Source organism: Carassius gibelio, chromosome B2 (genome assembly GCF_023724105.1).
Source record: "Carassius gibelio isolate Cgi1373 ecotype wild population from Czech Republic chromosome B2, carGib1.2-hapl.c, whole genome shotgun sequence".
Classification (NCBI taxonomy): Eukaryota; Metazoa; Chordata; class Actinopteri; order Cypriniformes; family Cyprinidae; genus Carassius; species Carassius gibelio.
Genome location: NC_068397.1, coordinates 22,422,034 through 22,449,071, shown reverse-complemented (window position 1 = coordinate 22,449,071; position 27,038 = coordinate 22,422,034). Strand labels below are relative to the sequence as shown.

The following is a 27,038-nucleotide window of genomic DNA, read 5'->3' as shown; positions in this document are numbered from 1 at the left end:
ATTTGCAAAACAGTAAACATGCAGCATTTTATTCGCAAAAAATAATAATATTATATGAGTAGTTAAGAAAATAATAATAGTATGAGTAGTTAAGAAAAGACAAAACTATAAGGGGTGAAGATGAAAAAAAGAACCCACATTAATCATGAATTTAATTAATAAAAAAAATGAAAAAATAAAAATCCCTGATTTGGTTTAATGTAAATATTTCAAAATATAGTGTAATAAAAAAAAGTAAATTTTATGACCACATGTTCAAATTATTTAAGGTTCATACTGAGAAGCATAACAATTTAATTTGATAACAGAAAATGATAAAATAGCTTTTTTTACAGCTTTAATATATACACTATTTTTATACTTTACAGGGAATGTCCAGATGTGCTTTAGGTTTTGAGATGAAATCGACATACCAGACAAAAAGTACAAAAAGTACAAAAAGGTAAAAAGAAACATTTGAAAATCATTTACAATTGAACTTGTTATCCATTTTACTACATTACTACTTTTAATAAGTGTAATAATAAATTTTTTTAACCTTAAAAATCTGAAGTACAGAACTGAGGGAATATTAAAAAATGAATAGTATTTGCCTATATGAAATCATTCAACTACTCACTGACATAAGAAATCAAAAGTTTACTTATTTGTATTCAGCAGGGTGCCATTTCATATCCGTAAGATCAAAAAGATACAATGCTTTGATTAAATATGAATGCTAAACAAATCCTTGTACTTGGAAGTACAAGGCTCTTGCATAAGTAGTCACTTAAAAAAAAAAAAAAAAAAAAAAAAGGGATCACAGTTGTTGCAAGGAGAAACGTGTAAAGCCACTCATCAGAAACTAGAATCAGTCCCCTCCACATCTCAGGCTTTTGATTTCTTTCCCTAAGCTCTTCTTCACCCTCTTTTTATCAGTTTTTCTTGGAAGCTTTCCATCTGATTGGCATCTTTTTCAGCTTCTGGGTTTTCATTCAGTTTACCATGGCCCTGAAACAAAACATTTTTTCATATTTCAAATCTCCTGTGCTCAAAATGCACTTAGCCGGTCTAACATTCTGTGCATTTACATTCTAAAGACACTGCTCTGCATTTTCAGCTGAAGTACAGAGTTATAATTCTTGATTGATAGGAAAGGCCTTCTTAAGCAGTTGGCTGACCTGTGCTCCATTACGCTCACTGTAGGGATCTTCTTCACTCTCTTCCTCTTCTGCTCTCTTCTGTCTGTCATGCACTGAGTCATCAAGAGTCTAATGGATGTTGCAGTGGGGATGATGAGAACAAGTCATTTTTCATGTAGCATTTTGTATCACTTCCTCAGCACACCAGTCCATCAATGCCTGTATTCCCTCACCTCATCCTCATATTGCTCATCCAGCTGGTCCTCTTGCTGCTCGGGATTGCCTGCCACCTATTGATATAGTCCATCAGTAATCTGCTTATCGTTCCATACCAGTGGGTTTAGTTTGTTTGCTGGAAACTACTAACAGCAACTTTGTCAACAGGTTTTACATTTATTTATTTACTTTTTTGTCTAAACGAAAAAATAAATCACTAATATATATATATGTACATTATAAAATGGATGTTAATTTAAAGATTTGCTATAAATTATAAAATGGATGTTAATTTAAAGATTTGCTTTAGTTATTAAAGTGCTGAAGTGTTTTTTTAGACAAGGCTGCATTTGTTTGATCAAAAATACACTAAAAACTGTGAAACTAATTCTGTGAAATAGTTACAATTGAAAATAACTGCTTTTATTTTAATGTATTTTAAAACATTATTTATTCCTATGATGGCAAAGTTAACTTTTCAGCATCATTGCTCGGTGTCACAGTGTCTTCAGTGTTTTTGTTATCAATTTTTTTTTTCTGTAGAAATCATGATATTTTCAGAATTCTTTCGCCAACTGAACATTTAAAACATTAACTGCATTTATTTGAAATATATATATATTTTTTGTGACAATGTAAAAGGCATTACAATCAGTTTTGATCAGTTTCCTTGCTGAATAAAATTCATCTCTCAAAAAAAAAAAAAAAAAAAAATCATCTGACTGACCCCAGATGTTTGAACAGTAGTGTATGTTCAATATGCAAAATAATGATAAATTAAAGAAAATCCCTTGGCAAAATAAATCAAACTTGTACAAATGTCAGAGGTCAGTATCACTGCAGACTTTATTCCATGAATATTAGAAGAGGAGCTTGTCTGTATCCTTCTTGTTAGCTCACCACAAGCTGCTCATCCTCTTCAGGCCTGATCTTATTCGCATTGCTCTTGTACTCGGTCTCTTCTTCTGCCTCTTCAAATTCATCTTCTTTCTGATTGTTGGCCTCATTCAAAGAGTTCAGGTTTATTTCTCCTATGCCCTGCTCAAAAGAGTCATTTCAAGAGAGAAGAAGTCATTAATAGAAATCTTAAACTTCAAATGATATACTTTCCTGTGATAAAACTTTAAAGAAATTGCAATTTGCACTTCAAAGTCAAATAATTGAGCTTTTCGAGAAATAATACAGAGAAAGCGCAGCCACAGTGTTTACGCCACACTGCCTTGATGTTATTGAATAATTAATTTATGACTCTGCATGCAATTTGTCATTCACTCGCTGTGTAAGTGGTCCGGATCAGTTTTTTCCTCTCTACATGTGACACAGATCTAATTTCTGAACAGCGTAAACAAACATTGATCTTTTCAAATCTGTTTTAGGCCTCTTTCATGTCTGATCATGCAGTTCTTACTGCAAAGAGGAAAATTTGCAAATGCAGATCAAAAAAAGACACTGAGACATTATATATAATAAAACACACACCGCATTATCAGACACACCTTTTCAAGCTTTTGCATCTCCTTTACATCTTCTCGTCCAGCCATAACATGGTGTGCTTGCACAGCATTACCTGTATTTCAACAGAAATGAAAACTAAACTGTAAAAATTATTTTTCAAAGCTGTAAAAAAACACAGATTTTTGTTTTACAAGAAAATACTACTTTAGGTTATCTACTTAGTAATTTTATGTTTCATTTATATGTTACTTACCTTTTTTTTGTAATTTGTGAAATTTAACGGCAATTTCATGGGTAAAAAAAAATGTTTTTCAGCATAATAACATCAGTGTTTTGATTTAAATGTTGTCAGTTCAAATCTCAGCTTGGTAGCACTTTGCACTTTTGTGCTTGAACCCTTAGCTTCATAAAATACAGCGGAATCAGAAAACTCTATACCTGCCACAAAAATATCCTTCCTTACCAGCAATAACTGGATCCAAAGCCTCAAAGTGTCCTTTGGTTCTGTGAAGTGGCTCTGTCTGTGTCTGTTTCCCGGGGCTTTGGCTTAGCGTGTTGCTAGGGTTAATGCCCAGCTCTTCTGGGTTTGATAAGGAATGTTCCAGCACTGCCTTTTCCCCCTTATCCTCTCCTCCTCTATCCTTTGATGTGCTCCTCTCCTCTTTCTTGCCGTTTCCCTCAGCTAAAATATCAATTTGCCGAGGCTGCTTCATTGCCACTTTGGTTGCATTGTTATTTTCAATTTCCAACACACCTTGAGGGGATAAACCTTTTCCATTTTCCTCATATCCTTCCACCTGTAAAGGAGAAACATCCGTATGACCAAAGTGTGGTGTGGCCTGATGATAAGACACTTGCATTAGCCACAGTCACACATTTACATTATTAGGTTATGTGAGTCATCTCATCCTGGAGTTGACAAACTAGCCCAAATGGCCTTTGAATATATACTTCAACTGCAAAAGAAAGTCAGAATAATTTCAAAAAAGGATTAAGACTTAATCCATTTGTCACGCGAGAGTGTGAACAGCATACATTCATGTCTACAGTAGACTAATCCATAGGCTTCTTTATTAATAAAAGCAAAAAGCCAAATAGTAAATAAGTTAACGTTGTAGGTTACATTTCCTTCTGTACCTGAATGGGCTTATTATGCAGCTCCTCATTTAGGCGCTCTACTGTCTTCAGTATATAGCTGCGGGTGCGCTCAGTGGCAAATTTATAGATTTTAGCCTCGCGGCCTGCACTGGATGCTTTATTGCGATTCTCCTTTAAGCGCCTCAGCTCATCCACCTGAAGCTTTATTCAAACATTGAATTAGGATGGAATTAAAATTTCTCAAGTGATACTTTGTATAGCATAGATTGGGTAATGAAAGTCAAATAGATTGAGAGCTGACTCTACGAGAAAAAGATGCAAACTCAGCACAAAGACTGTAGAACATAAATTAAATAAACAGCCAAGGAGAAAATGTACTTAATTTATAATGTTATATATTCTAACCTTCATAAATAATTGTTATAAAACAGATTCCCAGTTTTATTTGAGAACAATGTTTTATACGGCATGACACTATTATTTCTACAATGCAAGGTGAGAGAGAATAAGTAGTTTACATGTTAGAATGTGTCACAGTGGGACATTAGAGTCCGGCAAAAATGCTGACTTTTTTTTTTTTTGCATGTCACACTTGAATGATTCAGATCATTAAACCAATTAAAATATTACACAAATATAACCCGAGTTAATACAAAATTCAGTTTTTATAAATAATGATTTAATTTATTAAGGGAAAAAACCTGCCTGGCACTACATGAAAAAGTAAATGCTCCGTAAATCTACAGTAATAACTCGTGCCGCCCTTTGCAGAAACAACTGCAATCAATCATTTGCGTTAACTGCCACTGCGTTTTTCACATCGCTGTGGAGGAATTTTGGCCCACTCTTTGGCCATAGAGTTGTTTCAATTCAGCCACATTGGTAGGGTTTCGAGCATGAAAGGACTGTCATGCCAAAGCATCTAAATCGGATTTAAGTCCGGACTTTCACTTGGCTACTCCAAAACCTTAATTTTATTTTTCTTGAGCCATTCAGAGGTGGACTTGCTGGCGTGTTTGGGATCACTGTCCTGATGCATAAGCCAAGATATTTTGGGGCAGATGTGAGACGAGCCTTTGTGTTCTTTTTGGTCAGCAGTGGCGTTAGCCTTAGAACTCTCCTGTGGATGCTGTCTCTTTCTTACTGTTGATCACCACATTCAACACTGTTACAAGTTTCTCCATTTGTGGATCATGGCTCTGATCTTGGTTCGCTGGTGTCCCAAAGCCTTTTAAATGGCTTTATAACCCTTTCCAGATTGATACATGTCAACTACTTTGTTTCTCATCTGTTCCTAAATTTCTTTAGATTACGGCATGGTGTGTTGCTCTTTAATCATGCTTAATAAATGAAATCATTTAAAAACTGCTTTTTGTATTTACTTAAATTATCTTTGTGAAATAGTAATATTAATTTGATGATCTGACGCATTTAAGTGTGACACATATGCAAAAAAGGGGGGAAAAAATACAGGAATGGGGCAAAAACTTTTACACAGCTCTGTATATCCGGTCAGATATAATGTCAGTATTAAAATGTTAATAGCAGGCAAACATGCATCACTCACACATGGTCAAATGCCAGGGTGACACATCGGTAGTATTTACAGCTTGAGATGGCCTAAGGCAAAGAAAAAGAGCAACCATAATAAGAGACTTAAGACATGCTTAAGATGTACACATCGCTAGGCAGGTGTTTCCAACAAACTTAACTCCATTTCACATCTCTCTGCACATTTAAGCTGTCTTTGTGGGGTGAGATGGCATGAAATGAGATGAGAACATGATTAGTAGGTTAAAAAGTTTAAGGGTCAATAAAAATCTTTGAGAGAAAAAACTAATATAGGTGCATTAGGATGCATTAAACTGATCCAAAGAAAATGAATGTTTCCAAAATTAATAAGTAAATGATTTCTGAAGGATCATGTGACACTGAAGACTGCGGTAATGCTGCTGAAAAACCAGCTTTGGAGTAAATTACATTATGAAATATATTAAAACAGAATAAATTGTAATGATATTTAACAATATTGCTCTTTTTACTGTATTTATCTAACAAATGCAGCCTTTGTGAGCATAAGAGACCTCTTTCAAAACAATCTTACAAACCCCAAACTTTTGAACGGTAGTGTACACCGTCTTTAACAGTTGTTTATCTTGACCACACCGTCACAAACATAAAATTTGTGTTTTCTTAAATTAATAACAAACACAGTATATTAAATGTTAAGGATTGGGATACCAAGCAATCATTTTTGTTTTATTTTATTTGCCAATTTGTTTTTGTATTTGTTAAAGGTGTTGCGGTGGCAAATGTGATTGACTTCAAGCATGATACACACAAACTTAAAGCAGTGGTCATGACTGTGTGTTACCTCGGCAGCAACAAGTGCATTTTTATGGTCTTGTAATGTGAGTGAGAGATGATCTTTTGAAGCTCGCAGGTTCTTGTGCTGTTCCTGAAATGATGAGGAAGAAATAAATACTCTAACTGTAATTTCAGTAACGGTTAGAATAGTAAAAGTCCAGGTTTTAGGATTACAAACTGAACAGCAATACAGTCGTCAGCATTAGTTAATCCAAGTTGTCCTAACACAAGAACACATTTTAGTTTTAGGTTTAGTTAAACAACTTTGATGAAAGGTTTTGAGCCACTTCAAATGTTGACTACCATATTCCCTGTCCTTAACTGAACTACTACATGCAAATTCAAACTTCCTTGAAACTCTAATCACACAATGCATCACAGAATCCTTTGTAGTTTCTCTGACCTGCACATCATGTAACTGTGTGTAGATGTCCTGATGAGATTTCCGCAGCTGTCTGTTCTCCTCTCGAAGGTTGTACACATTCTCTACAAGGGGGAAATCTGGTGATGAAAGACTCTAGCAAATGTATGTGGTCAGGTGCATTTTATATGTCTGGAAATGGATTTGGCCTGATCTTAAATCGGATTACTCTGAACACATAGAAGAGCAGCACACAGATTCACCTTTCAGTCTGGAAATTTCAATCTCCTTCTCCCTCTGTAGATTGTCTATTTCCAACCTGTGCTCATCCACAACACGTTCATGGTCCTGCCCTTGATTCTGGTGCTTCTCTTGAAGTTCATAATATTGCATCTTCAAGTCTTCATGCTGGGACTGATTTAGTGGTATGCAAACGATATGAGAATTATTATATTTAACATCATCCACAATTAAAATACTAATAATTTTTTTTTTTTAAACTACATTATTCCATCTCACCTTCAGTATTTGATGCTCTGTATGCAGAGCATTCAGTCGATAGGCTGATTCTTGCTGTTAGGTCAAACAAAACTGTAAGTTATTATGCATCCACAACATCTGACAGTAGCTATACCATGTTTATACATCATTAGTCATCAAAACACCATAAGTTTTAAATTACCTTTTCTTTGTTGAGGGCTTTCTGTGATTCCCGCTTAAACACAAGCAAATCTACGATGTATTGACAATCAATAGAGGCTTTTAAAAACAAACGTGAAGCAGACTGCATTCAGCACAACCTGGATTCATTATCATTCATTATCTCTCATCATTATCAAATCGCATCCAGATTAAGTGGGCTGTGTATATCAGGAAATCAATTATTGTGCAAATGAACAGGACATTACCCTCTTCAGCCTTCTTATGCTCAAGTCTTTCTTTCTGGAGGGATTTCTCTAGTTTAGAATGATGCTCATATACCACTGAAAAGAGAAAGAAAATTTTTTATTGTATAATATTATTTTTTTAGAATGTAAATATATGAAATTATCAGCTTTGTGGAATTACAAAAACATATAAATAGATTTTTTTTAAGTTAAGTTTAAGTTACATATATAAATAAAATAAATATTGATGACATATGGTTGCTTAATACACTGGCACATAAAAAAATCATCATAGATACATATATACATGTACACATACATGTTTACTATGGAAAAAAAAAAGTGACATTTAACCCATCCAAAGTTCACTGAACACAAACACACACTGTGAACACATACCCGGAGCAGTGGGCAGCTATTTATGCTGCGGCACCCAGGGAGCAGTTGGGGGTTCAATGCCTTGATCAAGGGCACCCAAGTCGTGGTATTACCGGCCCGAGATTCGAACCCACAACCCTATGGTTAGGAGTCAAGATCTCAAACCAATAGCCCATGACTCCCCTTAATACATATACTCTAATTTTCCTTTCATTTTTTAATGATATTATTTTCAGGATGTTTTAGGTGATTTCATCCCCAAATCATTACTGTAATGAAAATGTCATTCTCATTGGAATGACATAAATTAAAATTTTATTTAATATATTCATATATACATTAATTTATTTTATCATAGTATTTTCCTGTACTGCCTTTAATGAATTAAAGCTAATTATTTTTTAATTAAAAAAAAAATCTCTTTACTGCAGTACATTAAATGGCTGCATTACAGTAATGAGAATCATTACTGGGGAAAAAAGTAGAAAGAGAATACAATAAACTATACAGTGATTAGAATATAGGAGTAAAATTACCTTAATTGTCCTGAAAATTATTTCACAATGTAAAAAGTCCAGTTGTAAATATTCAAGTTATTTTATGCAAGATATGTTTGTTTGTTTTTAGGACAGATGTGTGATTTGGTTTTATGTTCTTCACTTTGATATAATAAACACTATGATCTGGCACAGAAAGGTGAAAATGCTCAGTGTGGTGTTACCCGATGTTTGTCAAAGGACCCCATTCAAAAGCTTAAAGGGCAGAAAGCATTGCCATCAAGTGAAAACAAATAAGTATTCTCAAGGAATCGTGTTCACAAGAAAATCTTGTTGTTCTGATGCTTGTCAATTATTATGCACCAACTATTAGGCTTGGATAAGAGGAATTAATAAAACAGGCCAAAACATTTTCAAAAGAAATCTCCGTAGGCATGCATCAGATATCTCAAATCAATCAGATAAGCCCCACTCAAACATCTAATACAAAGTGCCTTCGCTGTAGGGTCTTTTTCATTAATTTTCTACCTTGCAGCTGCGCAGAAAGTGACTCTTGATGCTGCTGGTACTTCAAAGCCGTCGCCTCGGTCTTTTTCAGCTCTTTATGCATCTCATATGAGATCATGAAGGCGTACAACGTCCCGCAGACGAAGATGAGAAGCAGGAAAGACTGAAATATTCTTCTCTGTCGTCTCGAACAAATTCCTTTCCCCATACTTTCCTCCTCTTCTTGAGTAGACAGTAAAGACTATATGCCATCCGATTCTTCTTCAGTAACGTAAATGTTTAGGAAAGCCACATGATCCGTCTGTTTATTTGATTTTTTTCTCCTCGCGATGCTGTCCCTTTAATGGACGCACCAGTTGAGTTCGCCTAGACTTCTCGAGTTAGCCCTAATTACAGGCTATTTATCCCTTACGGAAAAAGTAAGTCCGACTAATGGCTATGAATTAGCTTTTTCAAAACTTTCATACGTGTCATTCACAAAGGACTATCATTATTGTGAGTTGCTGCCTAACCAACTCCTCCCTTTTGAGTAGCGTTACAGTGCCACCCAGAGGCCAGCACGCTGACGTACTTCGGTTACTGTACTCAAAAGAGATTAATGTGCATCAGAAATCTATCCACAATATTATATATTCTTATTAAACAGTGTTTTCTCACCTATGGGCACAAATTATTTATTATATGTTTTCTGAAAGGCGTTAGGCTACAACTGCTACCACATAAATTCCCCGACATTCAGGCTATTGTTTTTATTAGCGTTTTGTGGTGAAGAAATACTGTGAACTTTTAAACATTGCTGATTTGAAATATAAATGTATATGCTCATTTATAAAGTAAAACTATTGTATTGCTATGACTTATTCATAACAGTTTTTTATGTAGGTACACAACTAAAAAAAAACTACAAGATGAAATTACAAACAATAAAAATTTAGTTTTATTCTCATTTCTGGCTACTAGAAATAAAAGTACGTGAAATTCAGGAAAGTAAATAGCTATAAACTGACAGAAGGCAGTCTGCTGAGACTAGTTCTTTACAGTCCTCTGTCTCATGGGCCGACGATAACTATTTGATGTCCTGGAACAAGTGGAATGAAGTAGACTGGGGTCAGGAAGAGAAGCCGGCCCCTGAGAGAAGAGTTCAGGAGCAGAGGAGCTTTAGAAAGCTGATCCACCATCATGCCAGCTGTGCTGCTAAAAGAACTTTGGGTACAAACTAATGCAAAAATGGTTGAACTTTTCTCTTTGGCAGCAAAGATTCCAGACCTGACAGTACTTCTGCTCAGTCTGCTGCTGTTATCTGGGTTGAGAATGTGGACTGGAGTACATGGGTTGATGGCTGGAAGGAGACCATCGAATGTGCTGGAAAGCTGAAGAGCCAGTCAGGTGTGATGTATCCACTGCCTTAGACCTCTTATAAACAATAAGATGAGACAAATGATATACATGCTGTTCACTTCTATAAGCTTGAAAGCAAGCTAAAGGGAAGAAAAAGAATGTGAAGTAGTCATCTGACCCCTTGTTCTTGGGTGAATGGCAGGCAAAGAAGGTTCCTGAAGATTTCCTTTGTCACCGTGCAACCTTTGTATTGTATGTATGATTTGTCATACGTCTTTTCAAAGTTTTATCACAACAATTTCAACACTTCTTTCATCAAAATAATCCTGCTGTGACTTAAGCATCTGACCTGTGTTTTGATAGACTTTCTTAAAAATTAAAAATGCAAAGAAATGCTACAAATTCACATATAGTGTAACCTCTTTGTTTTTGAGCTGATGGATTTCCAAATAATTCTGAGCTATATAAATGTAATAACTTGAACAATGTTGTTTTCGATATGCCATACAAAAAAATATCTAAATTGTCATGTTTCAAAACTATAGCAACATTTTATGATACAATGATTATTGTAATACAGAAATAGCAAGTGATATACATCAATTTGTACAGTCATTGATACTGATGTGTTAGGCTTTGATAATAAATAATAAAGTTAAATATAGCCTATTTTAAGCATGACAGGACAAAGTTAGGTCATTTAACTTGGGAGGGCTATTCTGACTGTATGTCTCACAAACCACTGGAAAATACTTCTCAGTGTAACAATCATTATATGTACACATGTGGGTGACATTTCAGAGTTACTGTCACTATGGTTAAAGCACACGCCTTGTTTGGGTTCATTTTATGTGATTTGTGGTCAAACTGGACCAATAGTCATGAGCAACACCTATACAGCAATACACCAGACAAACATTGTAAATTACCAAAAAACAATAGAAGAGGGAGAATCTGTTTTTAATTATTGGTGACCAAGGTAAACAGTAATTTCCAGCATGGTGATGTAAATAAATCCAGGCTTGCCCCACCTTAAGTCATTCAAATAAAAATTTGGAACAGCAGAGAAACTGTTATATTTATATAGTCTATGAATTATCCTCACTGAGCCACACCACTAGAATTTATTAAATTTTTACTCATTTAACTAATTTATGATGGTAATGCAATTGTACTAAAAGCTAAAATTAAAAACCATTTTAATTAAACCATTTTAATTGTTTTGTTGTACAGTGTTTTAAGGTTAAAGAGATAATCATCCAAAAATTAAATTTGTGTCATGTTTTTTTTTTTATATATTTTATTTATTATTAAGGTATTTTTTAGAATGTTTCAGCTGTTTTTCCATTGTGCCCCACTGAGAAATGTATCAAAATATATGTTTGTGTTCCAAATGGGGGAAAATCATTTATGACATAAGGGTGAGTAAATGAGGCAGAAATTTTTATTTTTGTGTAGATTATCCCTTTAAAGGAATAGTTCACTCAAAAAGAACAAAAGAACAGTACAGAAGATTTTTAGCTGAAACCATGGTCCTTGGTGAGTCGTAAAATATAGGTCAATTATTATTTTATTTTTTACATTTTTAGAGTAAAAAAAAAAAAAACATGGGTTCAACTAAAAATCTTCTTTACTGTTCTACTGATGAAAGACAGTCCCATACATCTTGGATGGCCTGAGGTTGAGTAAATACCACATTTTCTGTTTTGAGAGAACTACTCCTTTTAGCAGTGCTTTCTATTTGGAATGAAGAAGAAGTTAAATACAAAATCATTGATGATGTACAATGTAATATTACTTTATGTACAAGACTGTATTGCAGTGTATACTGGTGCAGTGTCAGTTGATATACTGAGAGCCACCATGTGGAATGATTTCTGAAACGCCCCATCCAATCACATTCCCACGGCTATCACAGGATCCGTCTTGATTGGCGAACTCTTTAATCCTCCCTGCGTCCAGCACATGGTCCCACATGTTCACCCCTGTCATTTTTCCTGTGAATGCAACTGATGAGTCCAGATCTCTGTAGACACCCGAGCGGCTGCGCTCCTGTCCGAGCAGAATGAACCCATTAATGGGCAAAACGTGCCCTTCTGCTACTCCAGGCACTCTGGCAACATTCTCTCCATTCGCCCACAAAGCGGCCAGCCCTTGCTCTGAGCTCCAAGCTGCACAGAAGTGTCCCCACTGCCCATCTGTTACTACGTTGTGAGCTTCCACTAGATGGGTCTCACCGCCTACCGTGAGGAGCACTGAGTGTCTTGCCAAAAGAAGCTGGAGCTCTTGAGGGTTTTTCTTGGTTCCGTAAGAGAAAAGCACTGTTTTATTCAGAGTCTGAGTCACTTTGGCCCACAGACAGATGGTGAATGATTGTACGGACATGGACATGGAGGGTATTACTTCTGCGAAGATGTGTTTGGAGCGCATTGGGAATAATAAAGCCATTTCACAGCCTAAAAACAGAGTGAGCAAGAAATTAAAGATTCATTACTGCATTGAATCATCATGCAAATACTAACAAAGTACAGTGTTTGCAAAGTATTTATTTATCATTTCTCAAGGCCACAGATGTTTTATATTACACTTTCTGTTATAAGTTCAAAGTTTGGAATCGTTGTTTTTTTTATGTTTTTGAAATAAGTTTCTTATGCTCACCAAAGCTGCATTCATTTGATAAAAGAAAATAGAGTAAAAATGGTAATATTGAAATAAAATTTTATCACATTTCAATAACTATTGTTAATTTATTAAAAAACATCTTTTGATTGCAAAGATGAATTTGCAGCAGCCATTATTTCAGATTTCAGTTGTGCTCGGTTATTTAGTAAAGGCCTTTTAAAACATTTTTTCAAGATTCTTTTGATGAATAAAAAAAGTTCTGAAGGACAACATTTATTTGAAATTGAAATCTTTTGTTAGAATATAAATGTCTTTACTGTCACTTTTGGTCTCTTCTTTTTAATAACGTAAAATATATGATAATTTATATCTCAATATAAATGTTTTTACTGTCTTTTGTTTAACTACATTCAGCCTTGTTGTGGATAAGATAAATAGACAGTGTTGGTCGGCTCTGTCAGTTCCGAATGCCCTTAAGCAAACTGTCCTTTGCAAATGAATAAAGTGTATTCAATTATTCAAACAAAAACAGTAAAATCATAGTTTGGTTTTCATTGAAACATCTACCTGAGGGCAGAAACCGATGTGCTGTTGTTCGTTGGAAAAGGGCCAGCTGGGCATGTACCCTTTGGAGATCCGCAACGGTGGCCATAAGCGCTCTCTCCAGCTTTCCGCCATCTGCATTGATTGCTTCTTGTTCCTTTTGATAAGTGGAGAAAGACTTCATGGCCACTTGCCCCAGACCTGCTCCCAGCAGTGAGCTGCTCTCCAGTTTGGTGAGACGGGTGGCCTGGTTCCTGCTGAACTGAATGAGCTGCAGCAGCGTCTCGTTGTTTTGGGCTTGATAAGTGTCTGCAGCCTCTCTGAGCTGCTCCATGGCTTGGTTCAAATTGCCGTTCATCTGTTCACTTATACATTTACAGGTGTTTTCTGAGGCCTGGAGGCACACTTTGTTGTTGTTAAGCTTATGGAGCTCCTTACGAATGGAGTCCATCTCCGTCTTAACCATGTCTTCATTCTGATTCAAGAGCATGTCTTGCTTCATTTGAGAGTCCTCCAGCATGACAAAAAGTTTGTCCCAGCGTGAAAGGTCTTGAGGCGGACAGGGAATTTGTGTTGCTCCTGCTGTGAACAAAGAGTATGCTTTTTACTGCTCTGTGCTGGTGCAACATAACCAATTTTTTAAAAGGTAATACCTTCATACATCATATAATAATACGAAACAAAATGTTCTTGTCATGAATAACATTGTGGTTTGTTGTCATTTTTTTTCCCCAGGGCTGCCGCTAAAGGTTTTGTAGTGGCCACAAGGAATACTAACTGCCTCTTTGCTAAATTCTCAGAGACAAGTTCTCTGAAAATGAATAACTTTTGATGCTCATAAGCATCCTCTGGTTAAAATGTTCAAGCTCCAGGCTTGGCTTTGCAGGAAAGTGTCAGTGGAAAGGTATGCAAAAGTCAAATGTCATGAAACCTGTCAACACTTTTGTATTTTTGAAAGCTAAAGGTCATGAATCATGACATTATGCTTTCATAGCACTGTGAATTAAAAATACAGATATTTAAATGTATTTTGGTTGTTGACATTAAATATTTGTAGAAAGTTGCCATATGCTTCTGTAACTACATTTAAAACCTTTAACAGAAATATTTCGCTTTTTTATAATGATGTGTGAGCAACTTTTATGACATTATAATGTGAGAGGTTTTATGGAATATTGTTCTTGAATTTGTCACAACATTTAAATCTTGTGAAAAGCATAAATGTAAAAAATCATTTTATATTAATTTATCACATCTAAAATATCAAATGAAGACAAAAATCTAGTGAAATAATTATAAGCACCTTGTATGTTTCCTTTTATCAATTTTAACCTGAAATTTAACAAAACAATTCAGCTTACCCTTTATTCAGTCATTCTGTTTTAAAATTATTTCTGATGCAGTCATGATTATTTTAAAAAAGTCAGATGAAAAGCAAAATGTCACTACAGCTGCATGTATAAATAAAAATGAAGAGACATCTGGAACTGAAAATACTTACTTTGCAGGCGCTCACCATTGGAGATTTCATTATAGTAGGAATCAGAGTAATCCTCTCCATATTCATAACCAAACACATTCCCACTCAAAAAGCAGGGCAGGCAGAGGGCCAGCAGGGCCCCGGGCGCACACATTCTGATGTTAAGGCTGGTGTGTATGTTAGTCTGCCCCTGCATGTAATCAGATTATTTTGAAGTAAATCAGATGTTCCACAGCCACACAGCCGTTGTCCCTCATGTGTCTGCAAACCCACTGAGCGTACATGAGGCTGAGCAAGCTCTTTTAAACACAGCCCTCAGAGCAGGGCTGTCACAGTGTGAGTAATACTTTGTTGGAGGTGGGCAGCATATGTGATGTACTCAAATGTCACAGCCTCTGCTGCTGGTTGGGCAAGAAACTGTCATGTGGGTGTGGAAAGGAAAAGTAGGAAAGAGGTTGGATCTCCCCAAAGGAGGTCTCAGGTCAAAGTGGAAGCATAAGGAGAGAGATTTGGGCAAAAGTATGTTTGATCTTATGGGAGTAGCTATAATGTCTCCAGAGGGAGCTTTCCTTTGTATGTTGTCCAGGATTTAGCCTATCCATTTATATCTTTCTTATCAGCACTTGAATATGGGAGAATCCTCTTTTACATCTGGTTCTTAAAGGGATAGATCAGCCAAAAATGACAGTTTTGCCAGTGATTAGTCACCGTCATGTCATTCCAAACCTTTATGAACACAAAATAGGATATTCTGAAGATTGTCCTCCACGATGAATGTCAGTGGGGTCCACACGTAATCAAAAAACAGATATTAGAGATATTTTTGCGTTCCACAGAAGAAAGAAAATCATATAGGTTTGGTATGACATGAGGTTGAGTAAAATATGATAGAACGTTTATTTTGGGTCAATCCATTTCATAATCTGAGGTTCCAACTGTCTAAATATTAACAGGTAGTGTAAATATTAACTGTGGGTGCATTGGAGCATCAGTCTCTGATTGAAGTTTAATTCATTCACCATATTGTATAGAGGGAAAAGAGAACTTGGGAGTTGAGTTACACAACACAATATTGAAATAATTGTGTCAAGGACTGTATTAATAAATTACCAGCAGATCTCAAGATAAACAATGAGAGAATGACTATGTCATGGCTATTTAGACCCCTAGGTCAAACTCTCAACGCCACAAACAAGTTAATAAATACAATACAAAACAATGAAGTAATATCGTCTGGTTTCCAGCTTTCATACTATTGAAGGAAGTATTTGTGACCTCACTACATTTTGTAAGAACAGACAGAAAGCCAAAAAGTCCCCCTTCACGCAATATTGTGTCTTGAACACCTGACATTTATTATTATAATTTTTTTGTCTGAAAGGTCTTTTTCTCAGTCTTTTTCCAGCAGAAATAATTTTGTCCCCATACATCAGACCAGGGCTAATTTCAATTAATGCTCCACCCACTGCTTATGAGCAGAGAGGTTTTTAGAAGCACAGCCAAAAAATTTATTGAGGTGAGGACAAACGTCTGTTAAATACTCCTTGTCTGAGGCGTGTCTTCATTTTCCAATATACTGGCAGTTATGAGAGGGACAGAAATAGCATTGTTTAAATGCAGACTGATTTAGTGTGTGTCTACTTTTGTGCTGGGCACATGTGTGAGTGTTCAATCAGTATCACCTTTTACAGTCTGTTCTTAGACTGTAAAATAAGCAATGAAAGTACTTTGCTATAGTAATATAGTTTATTTGACACCCAAATGTAAAAATATACTGCTTTTATAAAAAATTTTAATCTTGAAAGTTGTTTGAGATTATATGTATAATTTCTGCAGTTTTGTTATAGTGGCTTTGAACATATCTGTCACGCTTATGTTCTGTTATTTTATTTTTCATTCCTTATGTGTTCTGTGACCCAGTTCAGTGTTCAGTTGTCCCTCGTCTGGTATTATGAATGTTGCCCCATGTGTGTCTCCTGCCTGCTTGCTGATTTACTATGTGTGGATTTATTAAAAGAAAGGTTTATCTTGGACATCCGAACTGTGACAATATGTATGTATGTATGTATGTATGTATGTGTGTGTGTGTATATATATATATATATATATATATATATATGCACTACTCTCTCTCTCACACATACACACACACATACTGTCATTAGCTGTTGTACTTGGCCCACAATTAGAAAATTAAGTAGCAAATAAAAATGGTACTAAATTATATTTCTGCACTACTTATTCAAATTAAGTAAACTATGCACATATGTGTATGATTTTACTAAATATCTGCTCATTATAATGGCCAGATCTATCTCCATCAAGTCAGTCAGAAAACAGTAAACAACAAAGACAGAAATTCTAAGAAGCAATCATTAATCTGAAGAATTATGAAATCTCTCCTCCAGTGATTTATCAATACTGGCAGAGGGTTTCATTCCATTCTTGTTTTTACTATTTGTGGGGAATTTACAGACACGCCGCATACTATGTGTCACATAGAAACAGAAAAATGTGATCACATGTGATTTTGTTCTGCACTTATGGTTCGGCATTCAGTTCAGAAAACCGCACACTCTCAGTCAGAATAAAATTGAGAACATGTGGAGATGGAAATATTTACACTTCTGGGCCTTCTGGGGGGTGAGGTGGGAATTAAACCCAGCGTGAACCAGGCAACAGATCTAGCCTGTTTCTAAAAAATGGGTTTCGGATTGTGAGGTATAGAGGAACTGAACTTTCTGCAGGTGTCCTGTGATGCTGTTTCTCAATAAAGCCATGCAGCTGGTTTGTGGGCCAGCCAGGTCAATAACCGTGCAACAAGGCACCTGTAGTGTATAGGCTACCATATACCAGAGGGGATATAATATATTACAATTGGGAAAAAAAACACACACCTTTACTTCCCTCCTCTGACACACAATCAGGAATGGGAAATGACCTCAGGCCGTCAGGCCGTCAGCCAATCAGTATTACGGGGTAATGGCAGACGGAGATGTCTAGAAACAAAAAATTTCTCTGGTGAAAGGAACATTCACCATGAAGTCAGTCAAAGAAACATGCTGATTTACGTCACCCATCTGTCCATGCCGAACTTGCTACAGGCGACAACTTTATATTCCCAATCTTTGGGGGCTACTTCAAACCTGCCTTATAAAACACTGTATAGTTCATTTTTAACTGTGCGGTACTGCTGATGATATTTCCTTCCTGTGGACTTAAGGGTTTTAGATATTAATTTCACTCAGAATGTTTTGTTCATAATGATGGTACCTCCTGGGTCTATGAAGCTCCTGCACTGTGAAATAAAGCACTCGTAGAAAATTGAGCACACACACAGACATCATTTTTGCTTTTAAACTTCAAATTTTCACTCCTAGCAAAGATGCAGTGTGTACTTTTCTGAACCTGTGAGATGAAACATTACAGCTCTGTAACCAGATCCCAGCAGTGCCATTCAAGGGACCAGCAGAATCTGGAGTACATTATGAATCCCCAGTCACTGACAGAAAGGATGAATAATTACCTGATTAAAATGTCTCAGTGAGTGATTTATGCAAGAAGAAGCTGCAAGATGTTCCTCCTTTGGGACATTTGGTTTATTCAGTGCTACTCAGCTGCCAGTAACACCTTATACGTATGAGAGAATATGACGCTTTGCACTTGCATGACTGACACACAATGTAAGTTAAATGGCTGTCCAACTGAGCTAATTTTCAGTTTTTTGAAAGCCACAGCATAGTCACAAACATATTGTGTAACAAACTGAAGTAAAGGGGATGGGGCTTCTTTTTATACAACTGAAAAAGCAGCTTGTGTGCAAGGTGTTATTTGCATGGCTTATTGACATGCTGGCATGCACAGAAACTTCCCTGGAGGAAACCTCAAGAGAAAGGCTCCCAACAGTGAAACATTTGAAAATAATGCATATAACTGTGGTGATATAATGCATATAGTAATGCATATGCACAGGAAACAGGCTATATTGAGTAAGTTTCACAGAATATAATGGAACTGCTACAGCAGGATATTTTCTCTACAGTAGGTCTTGTTTACTCTTTCTTTCAGTAACTTGGGATGTGCTTTTCACAAAAACAACCACAGGCCAAGAGGGGGGAATACTGTGAAAATACATGGATTAAAAAAAAAAAAAAAAAGTGTTACTGTTCGCTGGCAGTGACATCAAAATGTTTTTACTTGGACTGAGAAAACAGCATTTGCACAACTTCTCTATAAAAACTAATTCCGTCCCGTAAATTTCTCTTAACTATTTAGTAGTAGATTTATGAAAAGTGCAGTAATAAGAGATCAAATTGGATTTAGATCTTTTACAAAACATTTGTTTATTGAAATCAGTGGTGTTTTGGGGAAAATCAACTGTGACACTAATGAATGCCTTGTGTTCTTTAATTCTTTTGGACACATCTCATAAGGATATTGGTTGATAAATGAGAGGGGCAAGGGGGTTAATGTAATTAGGTCAAAATAAGTATCAGTGACAGCTGGCATCTCTCCTACTTCTTGCTTGGTGCACAGCAAAGACAGAGGCTATCATTTACCCTCTCAGCAAATGTAGCCAATTAGTATAATCAGTGCTGATGAAGACATTAAAGAGGAAAAGTTCATCACAGTTTTCTGTTCACAAAGAGTAGGCTACCAAATTATCCTGTATCCATAATCTTAAGTATCAGTATATTTTAAAACAGTATGTTGAATGGGAAATTATTATGTTAAAAAGAAAAGGCAAATAGAAGTATCATACTTTATTGCAGTTTAATTTTTTTTTATTATACAAGTCAATTTTTTTTCCTCCTGGGTATGTAACTAATGGTGTTTTTGATATGAAGAGGGAAGCACAAGATTTCCTCAAGTCAACAACTATCTCTATGTCTTGTTGACCAAGTGTTTAGGCATATCACATCCCCTCTGTAAGCTGTCTCAACAGTTTCAGTAATGAGCCCCTCACCGTGGTGTAGGTCTCAAACATGATGATGTGATTACTTTGGTACTTGGCAACACAGTACATCCCTGCAGGGACCTGGTGCACAGCATGGCATAGCAAGAAATCTGACTTTGTACTTTTTTGTATCTATCTATCTATCTATCTATCTATCTATCTATCTATCTATCTATCTATCTATCTATCTATCTATCTATCTATCTATCTATCTATCTATCTATCTATCTATCTATCTATCTATCTATCTATCTATCTATCCATCCATCCATCCATCCATCCATCCATCATGTTGTTCTACGGTGGCATAAAGTTGTTTTATTCCATTTCTTTTCATTATTACACAAATGTGTGTATACACACATCTATATATATAGTACAGACCAAACGTTTAGACACACCTTCTCATTCAAAGAGTTTTCTTTATTTTCATGACTATGAAAATTGTAGATTCACACTGAAGGCATCAAAACTATGAATTAACACATGTGGAATTATATATGGAATTATATACATAACAAAAAAGTGTGAAACAACTGAAAATATGTCATACTCTAGGTTCTTCAAAGTAGCCACCTTTTGCTTTGATTACTGCTTTGCACACTCTTGGCATTCTCTTGATGAGCTTCAAGAGGTAGTCACCTGAAATGGTCTTCCAACAGTCTTGAAGGAGTTCCCCGAGAGATGCTTAGCACTTGTTGGCCCTTTTGCCTTCTGTCTGCGGTCCAGCTCACCCCTAAACCATCTGGATTGGGTTCAGGTCCGGTGACTGTGGAGGCCAGGTCATCTGGCGCAGCACCCCTTCACTCTCCTTCTTGGTCAAATAGCCCTTGATGCCTTCAGTGTGACGCTACAATTTTCATAGTCATGAAAATAAAGAAAACTCTTTGAATGAGAAGGTGTGTCCAAACTTTTGGTCTGTACTGTATATATACATATATATAATTCACAGGGGATACAAAGCAATAAGGTTAATACATAACCAGAATACAAAACAATAAATACATAAAGAATAATAAAAATTAATGTAAACAGAAAAAAACTAATAAATAAAAATCTTAAATTAATTAATCGTAAATAAATTACAATAAAAAATAATTTAAATGAAAAATTGCACAAAATGTAAGCTTAAAAGAATACACAGGGGGCAACCCTTAAATAAAAGTCACTATTTTATTTCCATCAATACAGTAGTTTTAGCAGCTTTCTTATAAAGTGATGAGCAGAGAGATTCATAAATTAATTTCAAATCAATACAAAAAATCCTAAAATTGGGCATACAATCGGTAACTTTACATTTGTGAAAATGAAATAGGCCACAGAGAGTTAACAGTTTTACGAACGTATATATTATAATTACAAAATGTACTATCTAAAATTTAAAGAACAGCACGACCCACACGGCGCACTAACACAATATCGCGGTATTCTACGAGAATTCACCCATCCAGCAGAGTCACTGACGTCACGTCCGTTGTTCTATTGCGTCAATCACGAAACGTTGCCATTTCCGCCTGGCGGACGAAAGGTCTACATTTTGTGAAACCGATTTACCAGATCACGATGTCTCTGGGTGTTTTATCTCCTCATATAAACACTCCACCGAACAGCCAAGGCATACTTATCGGCGATAAAGTGTATTCGGAGGTGTTTCTGGCCATCGATAGCTCGTTAGTACCCGAGGAGACGCTCTCCACGACCCCGTCCATGCTGGATGGCCTCGGTCATGAGACTGAGACAGACCTAAGGATCCTGGGCTGCGAGCTCATCCAGGCCGCCGGGATTCTTCTACGTCTGCCACAGGTTACTATAAATGTGAATGTATATGTGAATTAGTCCGACAGTATGTTAGAATTTAATTTCTAATGATCTTAAGCTAACGTATAAGACACTTCAAACCGGCGGCCTTTTGTCTTCCTTCAGCTGATGTAAGCCGGGCAAATATATTTTGGAATGTTTTTAAAACAGATTATTTGTTGTATACTTTTAACTGTTTAACAACCATGTGCTGTTTTCATGTAAGTCAAGTGACATAAACGTTGTTTTTGATGTTTTCTCTTTGTTCATTTGAATAGGTGGCAATGGCGACCGGACAAGTCCTTTTTCAACGATTCTTTTACTCGAAGTCCTTCATCAAGCACAGCTTTGAGGTAAGTCAGACATACAAAATGGAAAAAGAAAATGATTAAAACACCAGATAATGAAAATAATTGTGGTTGTCACTTTAAATCAGATTGTTGCCATGGCCTGCGTCAACTTGGCCTCAAAGATCGAGGAATCGCCGAGAAGAGTGAGGGATGTGATCAATGTTTTCCATCACTTAAATCAAGGAAAGGGCAAAAAGTAAGTCAATTATGGGTTTTTATTCTTAGTTAAAGGGTTAATCATTTAGCATGAAAACCATGAAATTTAGTAGCTAAATCCCTGTAGAATTCAATAGCCATTAATTACTTGGTGTTTAGCTTACATTTATGTAAGAATTTTTATAATGATGATTTGTTTACTTAAAACCATTTAAAAAATTTGGTAAATGTTTTAATTGACTTTTTTTTTTTAAACCTGTATCATCTGTGAAAAGAATTTGAAGTAAATCAGAGAACATAGACCATAGAAATGTAGTTTTTCTAATAATATATCATGTCCAACATATATTTACAAAGGCCGTTTTTGCTTTTCGTGTTGAACCAGGAGCACCCCTCTTGTCCTTGATCAAAACTACATTAACACCAAGAACCAACTGATCAAAGCGGAGCGCCGTGTCCTCAAGGAACTGGGCTTCTGTGTTCATGTCAAACATCCACACAAGGTAAGTTTTCAATTGCTATCCAGAATATATTTTGTTGCTGTGATCCATTTTTGTGTTTGAAAATCCTGCTAGTGTCCATAATTAATTTTCAGTTTTTAACTTTCAGATTATAGTCATGTACCTACAAGTTCTTGAATGTGAGAAGAATCAGATGCTGGTTCAAACAGCATGGTAAGTTTGTTGATGTTTTTGGATGTCATAAAAATGCCATATAAATTATGACTTGGAATTTCTTCCCCTTATAGAGGAGACATTGCCTCAGGTTTATGGTTGGACTCATGCCGTGTTTCCACTAGTAACATTTGCTGATAAGACCTTGAACTTGTTTGAAAGAGCTTGGTACTTATCTACCAAGTACTATGGTACTAAGTATGAACAGGAACTAGTGCAAACACTGCATTAAAAAGCATGAATTGCATTTGTAGCTTGGTATTCCTTAAGGTAAGATAGGTTCACATCATTCTGGCATCACATTTTTTTTTTTTGGTAATAAGAATGCAGGAGTGTTCTGTACGTCACATGTTTGGTGATTTCATGCACATCATTGAGGTTACGGCTTTTGGAGAGCTCTGTTTAACTTTGTCCTTTCTCTACTCTTTGATTAAAGGGTAGCCCATGGTGGTAAGTGTCACAGAAAACACCCGAACTCCTCAGGCACAAGACCCAGGAGCCCCTCGCACCTCATTGGCTGGCCTTTTCGAGACTGCCAGCCAATCCAGCGAGAGCTCTCAGCGGAGGTTCTCTGAATGGAAGGCCTTGGTTTTGCTGGGGGGTCCAGGATTTGCTTTTTCTTTGTTTTTTTTTTCTTTTTTTCTCACATTGAGCTTGAGTGCTAGTTCTTAGTTATGCACTTTATGCTCTCTAAATCCAAAATATTTTTTTTTTTTTAGCAGTGAAAACGGTATGTTCCTTTTTTCATATGAATCATGTTCATGTGAATTTTGTTACAGTAAGTTGTCCCTGATAATTCACCTTGAAGTGATTCTTGCCTCTCCTCACAACTTTTTGATATGGGGTTTGAAAGATTTCGATTTCGCAAAACACATTCACTTTGGTTGTTCTTCAGGTAGTTATGTCATTCAAATTTAAGATTCTAGTATTGCCACCATCTTTGCTACATTTAAAAAGTGAGGGAAAGGACATGAAGTTAAGAGTCTCCAGAAGCCATATGAGGGAGAGCGAGAGCATGGCAGGTGTTGCATAGGTGTTTCTTTATGTGTTTCAGGAATTATATGAATGATGCCCTCAGAACCAATGTATTTGTGCGGTTTGAACCTGAGACCATTGCGTGTGCCTGTATTTACCTCGCTGCTCGAGTACTTCAGGTACATCTTTAGATTTATCTGTGTATCTTTATCGATTTCATTCTTGTTATTTCATTAGGTCTTTTTCTGTTGTCTTCAGATTCCTCTTCCTTCCAAGCCGTACTGGTATCTTGTTTTTGGCGCTTCTAAGGAGGACATCAAAGAAATCTGTATTAGCACGATGAAGCTTTATTCTAGAGAAAAGGTAGAGTTTGTTTATTTGCTTGGGACATTACTTTGACAATCTGTTTCTACTAATTGTTGTTACTTCATGCTGTTGTTAATACTCCATCCATCTCTCAGCCTAACAGAGAACAGCTTGAAAAACAGGTGGAAAAGAGGAAGGTGGCCCTGGAAGAGGCAAGACTAAAAGCCAAAGGACTGAATCCCGGTGGCACGCCAGCTCTTGCTGCCATTGGTGGATTTTCCCCAGCATCAAAACCCTGTACGTTTTTGTTTGTTTGCTTTTACTTACGAAGCAAGCCGTTTGCAAGTACTTGTCAGTTCACAGGCAGCTAAAATGTTTTCCTTTTCCAGCTTCTCCACGAGAAGTGAAGGTGGAAGAAAAATTGGCAAACTCTAAACTAGTGAAGGAGTCTGAGAAGAGGCTGTTGTTTCCAAAAAGCCCCTTAAATGGGTACGTTTTCAAATACAGCGCCTAAACCAGTTATTATTTTTTTGTATTTGTGCTGGGCAATGAGAAAGTCTTAGTGTTTTCAAAAGTACCGACCATGATACAAGGCTGTACTGAAATTGAAAAATGATTTTGAGCGCTGTTGAGCGGATTCTTAAATGCAGCTGATTTATGAGATATAACTGAACAGATATGATTGTGTTTGGCTATGATGATCATGCCTCCACGCTCTTCACCGAGCGCTTGCACAGAAGCACACCGGAGCGTTTGAAAGACATAAACAGATCCACTGACAGACGCGGCTTTCATTGTAAAAAAAAATCACAATTGATACTTTTGACAACACTAGACTATACTAGACTATATATACTGTGTGAAATGTGGGTATACCAAACATTAGATTTGTCTTTTGATAAGAGATGGTGTTATCAGTTATTTTTGTATATCCGCTTTTAAAAAAAATTCTGAAATTATTCCTGTTTCTTTTAACTGTTGTATTAAAGCGGTTTCTGTACTGATGCCAAATTCTATCATTCAAGAGTAATTTTGCATTTTGGGGTAAAAAAATAAAATTTTATAAAAAAAATTAATATTGCTAAAGTTTTCTGGTAAATTTCAAACAAAAACATCTATATTGTGGAATTATTTTAGCGTTATTTATTATTTTATATGGTCATAATGCACAACATTTTTTTTATTAGTAGCTAATGGAACAAAAAAAGTAAATCCTTTTTTTTTTTATTGAACTTTTAGCAACACTGCTGTTTTGTTGTTCTGTACTATACTATATTGATTACTGTTTTCTGCTTGTTTTATCTTTCTTGTATAGCAGCATGAAAAAAGAGGAGAGCAAAGTGTTTCAGAATGGCAAGAAACACAGCCGGTCTCGCTCACGATCTGGCTCGCCATCCCGTTCTCCACACAGACAGTAAGTTTCAAAATACTCTTTCACTTCAAGTAATATATTTCATACATGTACACCAGGTTGATGTTTAAAATAGATTAGCTTTTTCTGCTGCTGACATGCTGCTCTCTTATCTGTAGTCAGAGGAGCCACTCAGGAACGTACAGCTCTCAGAGCAGCCACAGTCCATCGCCACGGCCACACAAAGGTCGCAGAGCTTCACCGACCAAGCAGCTCAGGACGGAGCGAGACCGACTAAGTGAGTCTAGTCGGCACGGCAACAAACGGAGGAGATCGCGGAGCCCATCTCACAGCAATTCCCACAAACAAGCCCGTGACCGTGACTATGTGAAACACAAGCACGATCGGGGTCACCACTGGGACCATCGTGATCAAGACCGTGACAGGTCACATGATCACAGACGAAGCAAACATCAGAGCAGGTCACATTCTGGACACAGCCACAGCAGACACAGAAGATGAGACATGTGGCACTGCTGAATGAAATTGAGGGAACTGCGATGGCATTGGACAAATGGACTTGCTTACTTCATGCAATGTTTCCTCATTTAACCTTGTTAAGAAGTGGATGTCCTCTTAATGTTTTTGTTCTTGCATCTGATTGGCTCAGATAGTGTTCGGTTAGGCAAGGTAGTGGTGCCTTTTATATATTTGACAATTGTGTTTTATGTTAAACTTGAAAGTGATCGACAGACTGCTATAAATCTGCCTATATCAGGGATCACAGTTGCACAGGAAAGAAAAGACAGGAACTGTGTGATAAATATTTTCTAAATGCACAGCTGTTTTTGTGGACTGTACAAATAAAGCTTATTTTTATGACAACTTCTTTGTATTCATCTCTCTTGACCAAATAAAAATGAATTACGAGATCCTTTATTTTACTGTATATGGTGTTTATTAAAGGATTAGTTCACCCAAAAATGAAAATTGTCATTACTCATGTCTTGCTTGACTAAAATCATAATTTTAGTTAGTTTTTTTTTTCTTTACACAAAATGTATTCTTGTAGCTTCAGACAATTACGGTAGAACCACTGATGTCTTTCTCTATATAGATTTCATTAAAAAAAAAAAAAATAGTGCTCCGAACACGAACCAAGGTCTTACGGGTTTGGAACGACGTGAGGCTTAGTAATTAATGACAATTAACATTTTCGGGTGAACATTCCCTTTAAGTTACTTTAAATTAATGAGATAAAACTGCAGAAAACAAAACACTTCTTGGATCTTTTCACAAAGCTGCTGGTGTTTTCAGCTGATAGTAGCTGGTTTTATATCTTGACCACATGAGCAGAATAAATGGTAACTTGGGTTAAGTGAACTAGCATTTATTATATTTATCTAGGAAAATGTTTATGAATGTACTAGTGTTATTCATGTTCGTTCATGACTAACACATTAAAGTCATGATTTAATGGAAGTAGTGATAAGTATATCTAGATAAAACATGATTAAAACCTAAATCTAAGGTGGGAACTTTTAGTTATTGTTCTATTCATAGAATAGAGCTTGCAAGAAAAAGGTGATTGGACAAATCTTG

General features: G+C 36.2%; 3 protein-coding genes across 9 annotated transcripts; 1 reads left to right on the top strand and 2 right to left on the bottom strand.

The window, feature by feature from the left end:
* Positions 1–164: 164 nt before the first annotated feature.
* Positions 165–9,411, bottom strand: LOC127951283 (Golgi integral membrane protein 4). Of its 4 annotated transcripts, XM_052549089.1 has the most exons (15): positions 8,909–9,411; positions 7,527–7,601; positions 7,301–7,350; positions 7,138–7,191; positions 6,882–7,032; positions 6,661–6,743; positions 6,265–6,348; positions 3,930–4,091; positions 3,547–3,589; positions 3,256–3,474; positions 2,834–2,904; positions 2,238–2,375; positions 1,355–1,411; positions 1,161–1,250; positions 166–990 (listed from the first exon to the last, which is right to left on the bottom strand). In XM_052549089.1, the coding sequence occupies exons 1-15, from the start codon at positions 9,093–9,095 to the stop codon at positions 901–903; spliced, it is 1,554 nt and encodes a 517-aa protein (XP_052405049.1). In that variant the 5' UTR covers positions 9,096–9,411; the 3' UTR covers positions 166–900. The 4 variants fall into 4 exon arrangements, with proteins under 4 accessions (XP_052405051.1, XP_052405049.1, XP_052405050.1 ...); XM_052549091.1 differs by lacking the exon at positions 3,930–4,091 and having other exon boundaries at positions 165–990; XM_052549088.1 differs by having other exon boundaries at positions 167–990; positions 3,256–3,589; positions 8,909–9,410.
* Positions 9,412–11,308: 1,897 nt separating this feature from the next.
* On the bottom strand, positions 11,309–15,206 carry LOC127951282 (pentraxin-related protein PTX3-like). The gene is made up of 3 exons (XM_052549087.1): positions 14,892–15,206; positions 13,415–13,972; positions 11,309–12,681 (listed from the first exon to the last, which is right to left on the bottom strand). Exons 1-3 carry the CDS (start codon positions 15,064–15,066, stop codon positions 12,065–12,067), a joined length of 1,350 nt encoding a protein of 449 aa, XP_052405047.1. The 5' UTR covers positions 15,067–15,206; the 3' UTR covers positions 11,309–12,064.
* A 6,089-nt stretch (positions 15,207–21,295) lies between these two features.
* Positions 21,296–26,321, top strand: LOC127951280 (cyclin-L1). 4 transcript variants are annotated; one of them, XM_052549082.1, is made up of 11 exons: positions 21,303–21,630; positions 21,903–21,977; positions 22,061–22,170; positions 22,516–22,633; positions 22,740–22,804; positions 23,859–23,958; positions 24,038–24,142; positions 24,241–24,382; positions 24,475–24,574; positions 25,404–25,499; positions 25,616–26,321. In XM_052549082.1, the coding sequence occupies exons 1-11, from the start codon at positions 21,391–21,393 to the stop codon at positions 25,956–25,958; spliced, it is 1,494 nt and encodes a 497-aa protein (XP_052405042.1). In that variant the 5' UTR covers positions 21,303–21,390; the 3' UTR covers positions 25,959–26,321. The 4 variants fall into 4 exon arrangements, with proteins under 4 accessions (XP_052405044.1, XP_052405045.1, XP_052405042.1 ...); XM_052549081.1 differs by having other exon boundaries at positions 21,304–21,630; positions 25,401–25,499; XM_052549085.1 differs by lacking the exons at positions 24,038–24,142; positions 24,241–24,382; positions 24,475–24,574; positions 25,404–25,499; positions 25,616–26,321 and adding an exon at positions 23,241–23,254 and having other exon boundaries at positions 21,297–21,630; positions 23,859–23,922.
* Positions 26,322–27,038: the final 717 nt, after the last annotated feature.